The sequence below is a fragment of the Octopus bimaculoides genome, chromosome 15 (genome assembly GCF_001194135.2).
Source record: "Octopus bimaculoides isolate UCB-OBI-ISO-001 chromosome 15, ASM119413v2, whole genome shotgun sequence".
Classification (NCBI taxonomy): domain Eukaryota; kingdom Metazoa; phylum Mollusca; class Cephalopoda; order Octopoda; family Octopodidae; genus Octopus; species Octopus bimaculoides.
In genome coordinates this window covers 24,465,373-24,483,121 of record NC_068995.1, presented here as the reverse complement: position 1 = coordinate 24,483,121, position 17,749 = coordinate 24,465,373, and the positions used below count along the sequence as shown (strand labels likewise).

General features: G+C 34.1%; 1 protein-coding gene across 4 annotated transcripts in view; it reads left to right on the top strand.

Annotated features, from left to right (window-relative positions):
* Positions 1 to 17,727, top strand: part of LOC106883948 (methyl-CpG-binding domain protein 2) — a 29,956-nt gene extending 12,229 nt beyond the window's left edge. The window contains exons 2-8 of one of the 4 annotated variants that reach the window (XM_052973196.1): positions 2,109 to 2,266; positions 3,722 to 3,864; positions 6,312 to 6,402; positions 11,204 to 11,367; positions 13,998 to 14,058; positions 15,898 to 15,997; positions 17,488 to 17,727. In XM_052973196.1, the coding sequence (XP_052829156.1) occupies positions 2,109 to 2,266; positions 3,722 to 3,864; positions 6,312 to 6,402; positions 11,204 to 11,367; positions 13,998 to 14,058; positions 15,898 to 15,914 (634 nt within the window). In that variant the 3' untranslated portion in view covers positions 15,915 to 15,997; positions 17,488 to 17,727. The remainder of the gene's footprint in view (positions 1 to 2,108; positions 2,267 to 3,721; positions 3,865 to 6,311; positions 6,403 to 11,203; positions 11,368 to 13,997; positions 14,059 to 15,897; positions 15,998 to 17,487) is intronic. The other 3 variants (XM_014935113.2, XM_014935106.2, XM_014935126.2) reach the window with 3 other exon arrangements.
* The last annotated feature ends 22 nt before the right edge of the window (positions 17,728 to 17,749 follow it).

The following is a 17,749-nucleotide window of genomic DNA, read 5'->3' as shown; positions in this document are numbered from 1 at the left end:
ATATGTAATAAATATACCATGATATGTATATAATTATATTTATATATATATATATTTATATATATATTTTTTTTTGTAGTTTCAGCTCAGAGTAGTGAAGGTAGCTGAGTATGAATGTCTTCTAGAGGACCATCATTGTTTCCTTCTCTCTGATTCTGAAGGTTCTCAAGATCCATCCAGCCAGCTGTCTGCACTTTATCACCAATTTGGTAATGTGCACTTGGAAAGAGGTATCATGAATCCTGTCTATACCCAGGTCATGCACTGATTTAGCTTCTGGGATTGTAATCACCCCTAGGCCAGTGTACCCTGTAAGCCTTTTGTTCAGTTTTGGGTGTTGGTAGCATAGGGCTTGGAGTTTTCCAGCATTAAACTGCATATTATTGTCCTCAGTCAATCTGTAAATTGCATCCCACTCCTGTTGTAGGCATGCGACAATGCTAGGGTTTTGTATTTTCTGCAAGACTTTTCGTATTGTCTACATAGCTAGCAAGGTTGGCTATCCGGGCAGCTGAGGGCATATCTGAGAGGGCCACTATGAAAAGCGGTGGTCCCAAGACAGTGCCCTGTGGAACACCATTCACTATTTGTGTTTTCTTTGAGGTGGCTCGATTGGCCAACCACTCTCCAAGTTTTCCAGCTATGCCAAGGTCGCGCAGTTTGTGGTATATCATACCATGATCAACTTTATCAAAAGCTTTTGCAAAGTCAAGGTATATTGCATCCACATTTGAGTTGTCGAGTAACTGCTTCAGTACCCAGATTGGTGTCTGGTGTAACCATCAGTCCCCAGTCAAATCGTCCAACCTATGCTAGCAATACCCAGTCATAGTGCTGTAGGAGCTGGGTCAGGCAGCTCCTACCTGATCAAAAACCATGCTGGGTATCACTCAGCAAGATGTTTACCTCAAGGAATGTGATTAGTTTCCCTCTATGATTTTGTTGATGTATGAAGTTAGATAGATAGGCCTATAGTTTTTGGCATCTGCTCTGCTTCCCCTTTTATGGATTGAGCATATTATTCCTTCCTTCAGTTTGCTTGGCAGCGTGCCATTTGTAAGAAAGCTCTGGAAGAGAATCTGTAGTGGTTTTCTCCAGGGCACACTTACACAATTTGAGAGGAGGATTGCTGGGAAACCATCAGGAGCTGAGTTTGCATCCACCTTATCAATGGCTAGTAGTATATCTTCTTCGCTAATGTTGATATATTCCATTGTAACTGCCTCGCTGGTTATAGGTGAGGTGGCAAAGAAATCCACTGGTTCGTTCACTTGTCTGTGTTCCAACGGGGTGGTAAAGACACTTTTGAACTGGTCATTCAGTACCTCACTGATCCTAGTTGGACTGTCTGTGATGGAGCCATCCTTTTGGAAGAAGGGTGCTATTTTGCAGTGTACTAAGGCTGTTTCTTTGGCATAATGAACAAAGGCTTTTGGATTGGACTTGATGTGTTTTGCTCTCTCCTTCGCATAGGATTGTTGCAGGCTTTTTTCAATCGCCGTCAATGTATTCTATTTTTGGGATGTTGGTTGAGGCGATTTGCAACCATCATCCATCGTCTCATGAGGAACTTCCTCTCCCTTGGAATCATACTTGTGTATATTTGATATAGCTTCTATAAGCTTAAACTATCAACATCGTCATTTAGCGTTCATTTTCCATGCTGATATGGGTTAGATGGTTTGACTGGAGCTGGTAAGACAGAGAGCTGCACTAGGCTCTATAGTCCATTATGGCTTGGTTTCTATGGCTGGATGCCCTTCCCAACACCAACCACTCCATAAAATGTGCTGTGTGGCTTTTGCATGTCACCAGCACAGGTGCCTATCATGTGTCACTGGCACAGGCCACGACTATGATTTCACTTAGCTTGATGTATCTTCTCAGGTATTATTGTAAATGATAATGATAATATCAACAATGACAGGGGTTTCTAGAAATAAAACTTCTTGTGTGAGTCTACTTAAAATATCTTTTAACTGTATAGTTTTTGGTGTGGGACCAAAGACCATCATGTACGCAGAATTTGTTTTGCTACCTTATTTTGGATGCTATTAGTTAACCCAACAGTCCTATTGCATGAATATATTTTCTTTTTACATTTCAAGCCCTGATGGCAAGAAAATACGCAGCAAGCCCCAGCTCGCTCGACATCTAGGAGATGTCATTGATCTCAGTGCGTTTGACTTCCGAACCGGACGAATCATCCACAGTGCTCTGCGGAAAAGCAAGCGGTCTAAAGGTTCGTCGTTTGACTTTGCTCGAGGTTTGTAATTCTTTACTTCAGATTATAACTTGCTTAATACTTGCTCTGTACTGGGAAATGGTGGACAGACTCTGTTGTTTCTGTCTTTGCCAGTAGAGGATTTCTATTTCGGGTGTCCCTTCAGCTATGATAAGTATGACTATTTTTCAATTTTACTCTCCTTTTTTGCATAAAAATTAATTTTACCAGGATTGGTAGGATGTTAGAATAAACTGTGACTGAGTATAAGTTGTATGAAGTGGATATATATATATAAATTTATGTGTATATATATATATATATGTATATATATATATATATATATATATACACATACATTTATATATCTCGTATGTATGTATGTATAATGATAATACTTTACAAGTGGTTTCATGAACAAAATAGAGGATATTTAATATAAGTGTATATTTATTAATGTATAGTAGTTAGAGATCCATTACTGATCCATGACCTTAATTTCCAAGCTAATTACACAATCTCCAAATAGATAATGTGAGGAGAATTTTATTTTTAAAAATGGTTATTAAATATACCTTGCATTATTTCATAAAATTGATAACATCACCTTTGCAAACATTAATAACATTCACTGTCATGTATCACTAGTGATCTTTAACAACAATATATTAATATAATATATATATTAGTGGTGTGAGTTTATAGACAGTTCTATTCATTGAATTACTGGACAGGCCTGCTGGGAGTTTGGCTCTCCCTCTCTGCGTTGTGTCCAAGGCACATAAATCTTAATAACTGAGTTAATTGTGCTCCAATTAGGCACTCTGATTTTTACTTCACTCTTCTTTGGTCCTAAGTCAGATGCAGTGTATCTTTTCTTTTGTAAGACTGTGAGATGTAGTTTGAGAGAGATTTGTACACTACTTCTATCAGGTTGAGCGACCACATTAAAGCTCCCTTGTTGGCTTGTATAAATCCCTATTATAAGCAGTGTCAGTAATGTGGAAATAGTTTGGTCAACTTGCACTACTGTGTTCTGTTCCTTCAGTACACCTTGACTGATTTTTTGTGGGTTGTATAACACCATCGGTGGTCGTTCGCGTTGTATCACCTCTTATAAACTTTGCATATGCTTCATTTCCTTAAGTATTGTGTATATAGTTAGTTATATGAGTTAGATATCCTATGTGTCACACATTTAAGTATTAAATAGACTACTTCTCTCAACTCAGTTTTTGTTACTTTGTGCCTGTTGTTCATTAGATTTTAGGATACATTTCTAGTGTGATATATTGTGTCCTTTGTGTTTACGGAACACAGATATACACGAGTGTCAGATTTGATCTTGTTATGTCTTAAAGCAGGTATATTGTAGGTTATACAATATATTTATCCTGGTGGTGTTGGGTCCCAAACATTAAGCTACTAGTTACAGAAGCAAGTAGAAATTATTATTACCCTTTTGTTTTATCGCTTTTGATCTTATTTCTTTGACAGGAATGCGCCATGACTCCAGTTTAGCATTGCCAATCCGTCAGACAGCTTCAATATTTAAACAACCAGTGACAGTCATTCGAACACGTCCAGAGAGTCGACCTAAGACAGATCTCAAACATGGACCTCAAGAGCAACCTAAACAGGTGAATTTTTCAATTTACAGATAATGTGTAAACCTTTCTGTTCAGTTTTGGCATCAGAATGTAACTTTTTCTCTCTACCTGGATGTTGATCTTGATGATGAGATAGGGTTAGAGTTATTGCTGTTTAGCCCCAGGTCAATCTTTATCTTTCTTCCCTTCCCTGATAAAGGGGCATAAGACAGAAACAACGGACCCTTTCTTTGCCTCAGTGCCACCATATTTATTTTAAACATCATGCAGCTCTTATTAAGCAGACCTATGATGAAATGTGTTCCAGCTGTGACCATACCATCTATTTCAGGTAATTTATTTAGAACTACATTACCCATTATTTGCATTATTTACATTTAACGGATATTTGTCCTCATCTTGTTTGTTGTTAACACGTTTTGGCTGATATACTTTCCAGCCTTCATCAGGTGTCTTGGGGAAATTTCGAACCTGGGTTCTCATTCCTAAGGTATTTTTCAATATTATTATTATTGTTATTCAGGTTACTGCCTGGAATCGAACTTGGAATTTTGGGGTTAGTAGCCCACGCTCTTAACCACTACACCATATGTCCGTCTCCAGCACCTTCACATAACCAACTGAATGTAAATAATGTACATAATTCCTTGTCTCTTAAATATAGAACTGTATTACATTACCCATGTCCTTTTATGTAAGAGGGTAATGTAGGATTCGAAAGTGACCTAGTTGTTATTTCTTGTAAGTCAGTGATCACAGTTTTGTATTCAACTTTTTTCTTGTTTTACCCTTTGTCATAACAATTTGAGTGAAATTGTTTTTAATCTGGGTGTTGGATCATGTTTAACCTGTCTGTTGATCACTCACTCTCACTAATATAAGGGATGTACATTGATGTTTGTAAAGTTAAAATGACAAATACCCTCTCATTTTTCCCTTTTTCCTTTGTGAATATTTGGCTTTTTGTCAAGTTGCTTATGAGTAACAACTGTTAATGAATTAAATTATGGTTGTAAATTGCCAGTGATATCCAGACTAACTGAAATAGTTGTTGTTGTTTATTGAATTCTGTACAGGGTGTTTAGGCTAAATTTGAATTTGTACAAAAGGAAAAGAAAACACAATATCTAGTCCAAACATAAAAAACATTTTTAAAAAATCAAAAGATATCAACTCGATTATGGCTGGAAGATAACTGTTTACTCAAAATAGCTGTCTTCAGCTTCCACCATGGCCTCAAGCAGGTTATGGAACCTGGCGCATGCATACCCCACTGTGTCCCCAGGAAGATCTTAAAGCACATCCTTGATCTTGGCCATCAGTTTGGCCTTGGTATCGCAGGCAGAACAATCGTTGTCCTTCTCAGTTGTACTCCATACATAGTAATCCATGGGATTACAATCAAGAAAACTAGGAGATCAGAATTTGGAGCTGGTGAAGTCATAGAAATTCTCTGACAACCACTTTCTTGAGATACGGCAAGGAGCCGAATCCTGCTGCCACACATATGGCCTTCCAGCAGCAACCTTTCCAACCAGGGTTTGACCACAGTCTCCAGCACCTTCACATAGCCACCTGAATTGAGCCAAAGGTCCTGTTGAAAGATGCGGGTTGGCATGATGTTTCTTTCACTGGAGACACACCCAAAGGCCGTCATAATTTGGGGGAACTTGGTTTTCATGATGTCCACGTCACATCTCACAGCCATTATGGTGTCCATAGAGCATCGAGCAGCAATCATGATGTTGGCATTTTGTTACTCATTGCAAATCATCATAATACAAGTAACTCTTTTCCAATGTTCAGATGGTTTCCATTCCTCCAGAGCAGCTAATTTTTTCTCAACGACAACTCTAACTCTTTTGTTACTCTATTTCTGTTAACTTATGTTGCTTTTGTTTTAATAAATTTTTAAAATAATGAAGAATTTAGTAAAATAACTTTCTAATTCTTAAGCTGGGGTCTGGAACAAAGCATATAATTTTGATGGAAGATTATAATTTAGACCACTTTAGAACCTTGGGCTGGTATCAAAAAGGTTAGTCTTTATGCCATTGCCTGTTCACCAATACATCAAGCTGTTCTTGAAAAAAGGAGACATAAAAAATAGTCAAATTTAGCTCAAACACCCTGTGGGTGAAGCTTAATGTTATCATTCTTATCCCTATAATCATTTTTTTTTTTTTTTTTGTTAGCATTGATTAGTTAGGTTTACCATCCAATATCCTGAGATCAATGAAGTATACCTCTGAGTGTCTTAATTCTGTGTCACTCCTCCCATGGTTGTGCTAAATTTAGAGTTGTAAATGCACACCTTTTGTTGCTTTTGCAGAATGGGTTGGTCTGTGAACCATTAAACTTGAACAATCTCAAAACGACAGAGAAGATAAAATTTGATGTGACCTATTTCATTTGTAAATCTAAATTTCTTTCATCAGAAGTTATCTCATCTGATTTGTAAAATATTTTCTTTACAGCTGTTTTGGGAAAAACGATTGCGTGGTGTCCAGCCTCGTGATGTTAATGATGATCCATTTGTTGCTTTGGAACTTCCTCTTAACATGCAAGGTAAATGTTTCTGTCAGATTGTTTCTTTAATCATTCTTATACCTTGCCTATGCCTTGTTACTTTAACCCTGTAAACCTCTTGCTTTGAACTTCTGAAATTTTAGTGTCAAAAATTTTAGAATTCAAAATGGTCAACAAAAATTTGTAGACATTGATTTACTTCTGTTTCCTAATGTCCTCCAATAGCAACCATTGTTGCTGATGTTATTGACTTTCTTGTAAATCCATTACTCTGTCAAAAGTAATATTATTTATCCACATTGTTTTCAATTAATCATGCATTGTATTATAGTTTTGAGATCTCAATGATATGTTTATTTTTAGAATGACATTGTAGGATTGGTGTGAGAGGCCAAATCTGACTGATTTGAACATAATACAGGTAGAATATTTGGGCTGGATGTAGCCAGTTTAAACACTAAAGGGTTCAATAGTTATTTATACGTAGCCATATATCATTTGTTGAGATAGCATGTTTAAAAACAGAGATGAATACAGCTCTATCTCTTGTGTCTCTTTTGCATTTCACTTCATGTGATTTAATTTTCATAAAATGCTCCAAATGTTACCCATTATTAATTGAGATATAAAATAACTTATTTATTCTCATAATGATATTTTCAATAATTGAATGTTTTCAGAATTAACTAAGATAATAAATGTAAATGTTATTGGACATTACAAGCACCAAATTGAGACAACAAAGAGACTCACTGATATCACTCAATATTTCCACTTTTGTTAGTTTTGTCTTTTCAAATATTTAATAACAGCCAGCATATGAAAATGTTTTACTTTTGATGTGTGTGCGCATGAGGAGTAAATACAAAGATATTTTCATTCTTTATGTTCACGTTGTACACATGTTCATGTATAACAGTGTGTTTGTGTGTGTGTGTATGTATGTATGCATGTATATAGATATATATATATTTATATAAAACAATTTTTGTCTATTGTTGTTGATGATGACCAGGACATAACATGGGAGAAGTGTCTGGCTGTGGCCAATCAGTCCAATGCGTGCTTAGAAGGTTCTGCTGCAGGTTGGGCACTGGTGGTCTGCAGGGAACGAAAGCAAGGAGTTGGCTTTGGACTTGTGTAGCTCATGTTTTCTTTTTGCCCCTGTGGTCATGTTCTGTTTGTAGGATGTTTCACCTCTGTTAGTACTGCCGCACTAGGCTGGGTGGTCTTGTGCTTGCATTTCTCAGGTGTTGGGGTTGATATGAAAGCACTTCAGTATATAATGATAATAGTAATAATAATAATAATGATAATAATAATAATAATAATAATAATAATAATAATCAAAATAATAAGGATAATAATAATAATAATAATAATGATAATAAGGATAATAATAATCAAAATAATAATGATAATAATAATAAGGATAATAATAATGATAATAATAATAACAAAGAGGAATAAATGCACATTCAAGTATATTAAATATCAGATAAGATAAATCCTTGGTTTATTGAAATTATCTTCCTTTCAAGAGGTAAGTAAGCAACTACCTTGTGGTATTTGTCACCAATTCTGATTGAAAAGGGGAGATAATTCCAAGAAACAGAAATTCTCTGAAAGTGATATGTCATTAAAGAAAAACAGTTTGATTACCTGGAAACAAGAAGACAGCAGTGGACACATGTTTCTGTCTCAGTAGGTGTTATCAGCACACCAGTAGTTCTACTGTGACTCCAGCACATGTGAAACTTGCACATATACAAAAAAGAGTAGAAAGCTTTGTTTGGAATAATTTGCAAAATTTAAGCATATATTTGCTATGAGAAATATTTCAGAGTAGCCAATGGCATGGCTGTGAACAGCAAAAGATGAATACAGGTATATTAGATACCTTACAAGATGCATTTTCTTTTTTTATTTATTTGAAATTATTTTCCCTTTAAGAGAAATGTAAACAAATGCCTTGTGGCAATTACAATGGCATGCTGTTTTGGAAAATTCTTGATTATTGGGATTATTTCTCCTTTTGAATCCACTCACAAAGCTTTGGTTGGCTTGAGGCTATAGTAGAAGACTATAGTAGAAGCCCAAGGTGCCATGCAGTGAGACTGAACTGAGAACTATGTGATTTGAAAGCAAACTTCTTACCACACAGCTATACTTTGCATGATATTTGATAAATCTTTATTCGTCTTTATTGCCTGTATTCATACCATTGGCCACTCAGTTTTGTTTATACATACACACACATGTACCCACATTCATAACTGTGATTAACCCTTTCTTTACTATATTTCTGACCAAGATACACCCCTCATGAATTTCAATTAAATTCTAAAATAATCATGAATTTAGACTAGTTTCATTAAACAACTGTAACTTTTTTACTTATCAACATATTAATGTGATATTTGGAACATAATTAAAGAAAGGGTTTTTAATCAATTCTATTGCATAACTTTTGTCTCAAAGTGACTCTAATTACAGGTAAATGCAGGTAAACTGAGCAAAAGGTAAAAATATAAAAATTTCGTTTAAACATCACCATAGAAAATGAATCATCAGCTAATATTCAATTGGGTTTGCAACAAAATTTTGATATAGAAGAATTGTGCACATCACTAGATTATCAGTTGAATTTAATGCACAACAGAACAGGTGTACCATAAAGGTGAAATAAACTGAAATACTGGAATCCACCTAAATCCACCGCAAGTTTGATCGAACTAAAAAGATTGGTCAAAAAATATTATATGGCCCTGGTTATGGTATGGAAGTGATAAATTCCAGACTGTGTCGTACCCTAGGCCATGCTGACTAACATTATTTTCCCTGTATAAAAACTAAATCCACAGCAGTACCCAGTATTTGCTTCACAAATTTTCCAAAATTTGATCCCCCATTTCGTGGGCTTTCCTGGCATATACTGTTTGTTTACATTCTGCGTAACAATTTCTTTCCGCAGTGATCGCTTCAAACGAGCATACTGAAAAAAATAAAAGTCTAACAGTTTCGCTTCCTAAGAAAGACTATGGATAGACCCCATCTCAGAAAAATTGCTAATAAAAACATTTAAAAAATTTTTACTTCATTCTGATGTAAAATCGTCTTTGCTGTCACTATCGCCACTTTCAGTTTCTTCAGAATCGCTGCTTTCTGTTTCGGATACAGAAATATCCTATTCATTCTTGTACACCACGTGTTTTTTTACTTCATTCATTCTTTTTCTTGATATCTCCATATTTTCCTTTGAAAAACCTTTAAATTCGGAATCACTGCTTGATAGCATGAAACTACTATGCATTTTCAAAGTTAAAAAAAAAAAATCGATGCTGATAGAATGTGGAGAAAAATCTCCCAAAATTCACTGAGTTCAGATATCACATCAAGCAATGTTGGATACTATAACTCAACTATTTACAAAGTGAAATCACGTATTTTCACAAATGTACTAACGAGATTTGTGCTTAAATTCACATTAAATAACAATCTCGGCTGGTTATGGCCGGGTTGGTCTTATGAACCAAAAAATTTTTCCGCCGGGTTAGTATCAAAAGGGTTGGAAAGTTCACTTCCCAACCATGTGGTTTTGGGTTCAGTCCCACTACACAACACATTTGGCAAGTATCTTGTGAATTGATTTGGTAGACAGAAACTGGAAGAAGCCTGTTGTGTGTGTCTGTGTGTCCTTATCTTTACATCATGTGAAGGTTGTAAGTAAGCTTCACTGCCATACAAGTGATGTTCTTTGTTTGCAGTCTTCCATGGAAAACATATTTGACAATTGGAAAATATTACACTACCTAGAAACAGATGATGGTATGTGTGAGAAAACAGATTATTTTGGCCAGATATGTCCAGTTTAAATGCTAAAGGGTTAAATCACCCATGTGCCATATTGTAGTATTAAACATGGCAATGGATTAAGTTTTCTATTCAGATTTTTTTGTGATATTTTTTTAAGCAGCTGAAATATAAATTGTACATCTGTGGTTTGAAAGATATTTGAGAATCTGACCCTTAGCTATTAAGTTACTTTTCTCTTCAGTAAACTATTCTCATGTTGTTAAGTGATTAATTGAAAATATTGTTAAAGGTTTCTCTGTCAAATACTTCTGCATTCTTTGTTATTTAACACATGGTAAGATTGAATTCATGATCTGATTTAAGAACTTGTGGACTTCACTCGTTCCTATTACTGATGAGATGGGCTTCTAGTTATTTGTTATGTACCCAGAATACCTTTGTGATTATTTTCTATTTTTATCTTTCTATAATTTGTCTTATAATTCTTTCATTTATGTCTTGATAAGTGTGACTGTCCATGGAACATGGCCATTAAATGATGATGATAACTTTTGTTATTACAAATGTTCAATTAGTCATATTTGTTAGAGCCTTAGTGTTTGTTCTACCTTCAAATTAGTCTTTGCTTCACTTAGATCTTTTACTTTTTACGTTGTATAATGTATAGTGTATCTTTTCATTGTTTTTTGCTGTTTATGTGATATTGGTGATATTGTATAATTTTCATTTATCTTTCCAGTCATCCAGTTTTTCTGGTCATAAATGTTGTCAATGGCATAATCAATCTGTTTTTACCTTTTGTTTGTCTTGGGCATTCATTGGCAATATGCTCTAGAAATTTCTTTCTATTTTGCGATTTTCTTCATTATTCCCATAATTTCCTCTGTGAGTGTGTATGTACATGCATATTGGGGGTTTCAGTTCTCTATTCCAAAGCTATATGCAGCTACCTGTCTGCTTTTAATGATGATAAAACAAACATTCTTTCAAGTTAACAAGAATTGACATATTTGAAATGTTCTAGCTCTCTTTGTAGGTGTTGGGCCTGACTTGACCACTGAAAATATTCTGCAGAGCATTGCCGCAGCTTTACACGTTAGTAACATCCCTGTAACTGGCCAGAACTCTAGTAAATCAATTCAGAAAAATCCTGGAGTCAACATGGATGCTAACCAACCTAAAATGCAGGTAACCAAACGATTTTAATTGTATACATTGTTTATTACTTCTTTCATATAATGCTATAGAGGTAAGATATATTCAATTTGCCTACCTTTGAAACTGGCATAAACACTGCCATTTCTCCTTCCCTTATAACACTGAATTCTATCTGTATAATAAATTACTACCTTCATATATGATAATACATTACAATATAGTTTGACTTATAGATGTGTATGTATGACCTATCTTTCAAGGATATCTTATTATGAATTACTGTATATGAGACTAGCTAAGTGTGTGTGTGCATGCAGGCATATATATATATATATATCTATGTCAGCATCATCATCGTTTAACATCTGCCTTCTTTGCATGCAAGGGTAGGATGGTTGACAGGAGCTGGCCAGGTAGAAAACTACCCTAGGCTACTGTGTCTGTTTTGGCAGGGTTTTTACAGTTGGATGCCCTTCCTAATACCAACCACAGAGTATATATGTATATATATATACTTCAGAGTGTATATATTATATATATATATATATATATAGATATGCAGGGCAGGGAATCATCAATTAGTAATAAAATTAATAATTAACAATTTCTGCCGGGTAGCTCAGTATGAAAAAACCTTTTTCGGTAAATAATAATTTATAATCATAAATATATAGGGATTGACAGTAACCTGCTTCTCCAACATACTGAGAATTCAGAAATAGCAGTCAAAGAACTACTGATTTCAAAACTACAAATTATTACTCCAGATTGATAGCGAAATCACGCTATCAATCTGGAGTAATAATTTGTAGTTTTGAAATCAGTAGTTCTTTGACTGCTATTTCTGAATTCTCAGTATGTTGGAGAAGCAGGTTACTGTCAATCCCTATATATTTATGATTATATATATATATATATATATATATGTGAGAGAGACAGTGCGAAGAGAATAATAGAGGACAAATAGAACATGAAGCTAGTTTATTGAATAGTAACAGTTGAGTGGATGATAATAAAAGTACTGTCAAAGTTTGTTACTCATTCCAAGTTACAATTGTTTGTAATTATTCACTGATAAATTCCTGTAGAATTGAATTCTATCAGAAGCAAGCCCCCATCTTACGTTTTCACAGTTTATAATGTAGTCAAGTTTCCAGATTCTCCAGCTAGAAATACCATTTAATATTTGCTAGTGTAAATGTTGTTGGAGAAAAAGTATTAAATTCTAACTCTATCCTTCCTAGTAATAAACTAGAATGTAATTCTAGTGATAGTTTTTATCGATATATATACAAAATAACCTAGACTTTCATTTAAAATCTTTGACAGATTCAATTCTGTTAATACAAACTTCTGGACCCAGTTTGCTGAAATTTTAAATTGTGACTGCTTTCACTTGGAAAGTACTGTGGGTACATATTTTCTGTGAGTTAAGTCTGCAGACTTGTCTAGATTCCTGGTTGTAGGCATTTTAAATCCATTTATAATGCTAATTTTATTGTAAAAGGTGTGGATATTTGTGAACACTTTTTTCTAACACTTGAGTGATTGTAATAAAGTTTCAGCTCTGTCTAAACACAAACCTTTTGTATCTAATTGCATGCTACTGAAAATGTGTTTATAACAAAATTTGGTGGTGTCTGCATGCAGCCGATATTAGAGGAGTTTTGTTTAGGATTTATTTCTTATGCATCATATATTTTGGTAAATATTAATAAATAACAAACAAATTTTTTATAACAAGAACTTAAAAAATTTACTAAAAATGCTGCTTACATTAAGTTTACTTTCTCTTATGTTCCTAAACTTTTCATGTAATATAAAAACCAAAGTTTTACTGATAATTGTTATTCTCAGCTGAAACAGAAATCATTGAGATATGATTTTTAGACTGTTATTAGCGAAAATTAAACAATATCTGCTATTGAAGAATTGGGAATTGAAATATCTTATATATTTCTAGAAACATTCATAAATGGGCATTAAATTGTATATAATTAGATATCTTTTTGTTTTCCCTCATAATATGATAGTTACTGAACAAAATTACATGTAAATAAGAGATTATGTGAAGATAAGGAATTTAGCATTTTAGATTTATTGATGGATAGATAATGAAAAACTTCAGAGGTATTCTTCGGTTCCTTTCTTTGTTTCTTCAAAAATACTATGTAGTTCTTGGTTCTTTTGAGTGTACATGTCTATGTAGGGAATAATTACTTCACTTGTGTATTCTGTAGAGAAGTAATATGGGGAGGTGTCATTGCAGTCAAACATTCATTTGGTGAAGAAATGATTTGTTCATATCCTGAAAACAAAACTCTGTGTTATTGGTTTTGTTTGTAAGAGAACCTACTCAGTCAGTGCTTTTATTTTTGCTACAGATTAAATTTCTCTTTTCCCCACTTTTATTAAAACTTCTACATCTCAAGTTACATTCCCATTTTGAATTCGAATGAAAACAATGATTTATACATATCTTCTCACAATTTTATTGAAGCTGTTACTTCCTAAGACCAAAAGTTTTAACTGTAACCACTTAGTACTTGAAATAGAGACATGCAATAGTATTCACTGGTCATGTGGAATCCAAAGTTGCAATGACATCATTTGTTTACTCTAAACTAGGAGGTTATTTCCTTCATTTTTCCAACTTACAGCCAAATCATGTTGAAACACAAGTTTTCAATGGATCAGCAAATTTAAGCAGCAACAGCCCTGGTTAGTTATCTTTTTTTTAAATTGTCAATTTCCTTCCCACTTTTTTAATCTATTTTAATTTTCTCTTCTTTTTTTATGAATTTATTTCGCATCTAAAAATCAATTGATCTTGTTCCGTTCCTGAGTGATTCCAGAAACCCAGCAACATTTTTCATTGTTTGTTGTTGTGTTTAGCCCTGGGTTACCCCTAATTAAGCAGGCCTAAGACCAAAGGTGACCTAATTGTAACTATACTGTTGTTTTTTACATCATGACTACATTGTCCCGTATACCCAGCGCTTCTGAAGACGACTGTGATTGTGGGAAAATTGGCTGCTATTTCTAGCTAGTCAAACATACCTATTATACAGTATATACCTTCAACCACTGCTGATCTACACAAGTATCTTTCTGGTAACCCACAAAACCAACTCTGGATGGGATTCTAGTCCTGTACACGGTTCATATGTGTGTGTGTAACACTTAGCTGTGAATAGAGATAAAATCTAGAGTAAGTTTTGAACCACTTAAACATGTTGGTCAAAATACCCAAGATTGCTTGTTACTGGTACTTATTTTATCAGTCTGTGAGGAATGAAAAAACTAAATTGACTTTAAATGAATTTTAACTTCTGAACAGTAAGCTCTGTACTTGAAAATGTCTTTATCCTGTTGTTTTACCTAATGTGGTCTGTGTATGAATTAGGGTTAGTCCTGGTAAGATTTGACCATAACATTATAAGCTATTGGGTATACTAGATTAGACTGGTAACCTTGTGGCTGCACTGTTCAGTTTGACCCTGGGGTTAAACAGTAGAGCATATGGTTCTCACTTAACACAGGAATTAATTAAATAAAGGATTGGTTTTGTGTTTGAAGATCATAATATATCATTCAACTTAGTGCCAGGCACTCATGAAATTGGTTTTTTTTTTTGTTTATTTGTTGTAACAGTTATAGGTTGAGATAAACTTTCTGTCCTTGAATCTAGTTAAAGTGCTTTTCCTGAAGACTTTGTTTTTTAGAATGTAGTCATCTAGTAAACAATTGATAGCTTTTCCTAAGCAACCTTGGTGCTTATTTTCCACCGATGTAAACTGTTATAGAAATAAGTGACATATTTTGAGTGACACAAATGTATATTTATTTACCAGCTCATGAATTATTAGTTCATAAAGTATTGTCTAAATTTTTTAATTAATGAGATCACTTCATTAATATTTTTGAACTTATTCCAACTCATGAGATGGTAGACTTCATCTCTACTTTTGAAAATGAAGTAAATTATCTTGTTAGTTTCCATTTCATTTATTGGTGATTTCAATATATTTGAAGTAGTCTCTTTCATCTTTACTTTCTCTAAAGTATTAAAGTGGAGCCAAACTTTTTATCTTTTATTGCTACAGTCTCTGCAAATTGAAAATATTAAGTTTAGTTAGCAACATGCCTATGAAATGGTTGGTATTGGCTTGAGCATTTATGGGTAGATGTGACCATGTCTAATCCTGAGGACCTAAATAGTTATGTATTTCGATGGACTGCAAATTTAATAACCAGTTATTATCATTATCGCCATGCATACTAATCATTGTCACACCTATCCTTGGTGAAGAAAAACTTGTAAATTCTTTAAAAGAACAAACCAATGTTCATTTTTGTACATGGGTAAAACCAGTAAAAAAAAAAAAAAAAACAATTTCTGGTGATCAGGTGATTACTCTAAAGTAAATGGTTTTCTCAATGTGTTTTCTTTTCTTCAAAGAATTACTTCCTGCATCAAGTTAAAACATCACTTTGGTTTGTTCTTAAATTTCAGTTATTTAATTTTGAGAGTCTTTCTTTTTCTTTTTTTCTGTCCAGTACATGATGGTCTCTGATACAGATGTGAAACGCCAAGAGTACAAAGTAGTGGAAGCTAGAAAGAAACTTCAAGATGCTCTTGTAGGAGTTTCATAATTCTGTGAGTTTCATCTATTTGTTTGTCTTTTTTTTTTTAAATACTGGTTTTGGTAGTATAAATTTTTCTGTCATTGATTTGATTCTGTTTTTGAATTAAACAATCACCTATTATGGTCAGCTTTTAAAATATTTGCATTGTTTTAACTTGAATTTTGAAAATTGAGTGTACCAATCTGTTGGTTGAAGAATAAAGATTTTGTGACCCATTACCAACATAGGCTTGTATTTGTGACTCAATGTAGACTGTGCTGTGAGGTGTTTTCTCATGGTACATGGTAACAACTGTCTCCTCATTGATTTTGTATTGCTGCTCTCTTCGTTGCTTACTATATCTATTCTCATGGACGAAGCTGACTTCTCTGGTTGCATGTGTTGATAGTTATGCCTTTATGCCAGTCAATGCTGTGACTTGGAAGTTAATGTAGAAAATGGAGTGAGGAATGCTAATTTATAATGCTGACCAAAATTGTTGAAATTGTAATAAGAAATCTCTCCAATGTATCCTCCCCTGGCTAATAACATAAAAATTAATTGTTCATCATTGCACCTCTATTCAGTTAGTTTTTGTATATTACTGTCTTTTTAACATCCACTTTTCCATGGAGTTTATTGAGGCAGTTGCCAACCCTCACCTGTTTCCGAGCAAGTAACATTTTCCCATCGCCAGACATGTTTTCGTAGAATATTGGAAAGGAATGACACTACTTGGCTTATATGACAGTGACATTCATTTTACAACTGTCATGCAATGTCCAGACAAGGTGACACAAACTCAAAATTTGTATATATATTCATACTTTATATATATATATATATATATATATATATATAAAACAGATGATGGGCTTTTTAGTTTCTGTCTACCAAACCCACTCTCAAGGCTTTGGTTGGCCTGGGGTGTAGTAGAAGACACTTGCCCAAGGTACCATGCAGTGAGACTGAACTCAGAACCATGTGGTTGGGAACCCAACTTCTAACCATACAGCTATGCCTCCGTACTAGTATTATTACAATATCCTTTATTTTAGACTTCATTTACTATCGTTTTTGTATTTTGTTCATTCTGCTCCTATTGTAATCTTATTCTAACGCCATGACCAAACTGTTTGAGTCATTTCTTTTCCAAAACAACACACGCAGTCTTTATTCCATTCACTAGTCTCTACTTTAAATCTTTTTCTTAGTTCCAGGCTTTTTCTTTTTCATAAACCCCCAATCACTTCTAGATGATCTCTCTCTCTCCCTCTTCCCTCTCATCTTCTGTTCTTGTCTCACATCATTCAACAACTATTTTATTTTTTTCTTCTTGGATGATAAACAGAAAGGTAGCCTTTGAAAGATCTAAGCCCATAGCCTCTTGGAATTCACCCAACAAGTTTCTTCCACTGAAAGCAATGCAAATAATAGGGATTAAGTTTAAGACATTTTTTTTTTGCTGTTTTATGTGTCATTCATTTTAATAACCTGCTTCTTTTCATCTCTCCATTCCAGAGCTTTTCTTAAATGTCAGCCACAGCAGCAATTGTAGCTACAACAGATGACAACAGCAGCACCAGCAGTAACAAGAGCACTGGTGGCATTGATGGCTGATGTCTCTTCTCCCTCTCCACCTAACTACAACCATGGACATTATAATGTTTCTTTTTCTTTGTTCCTGTTTCTCATGATATTAGGTGTAATTCTATACATGACAATGCATTACATACATATATATATATATATATATATATATATATATATATATATATATATA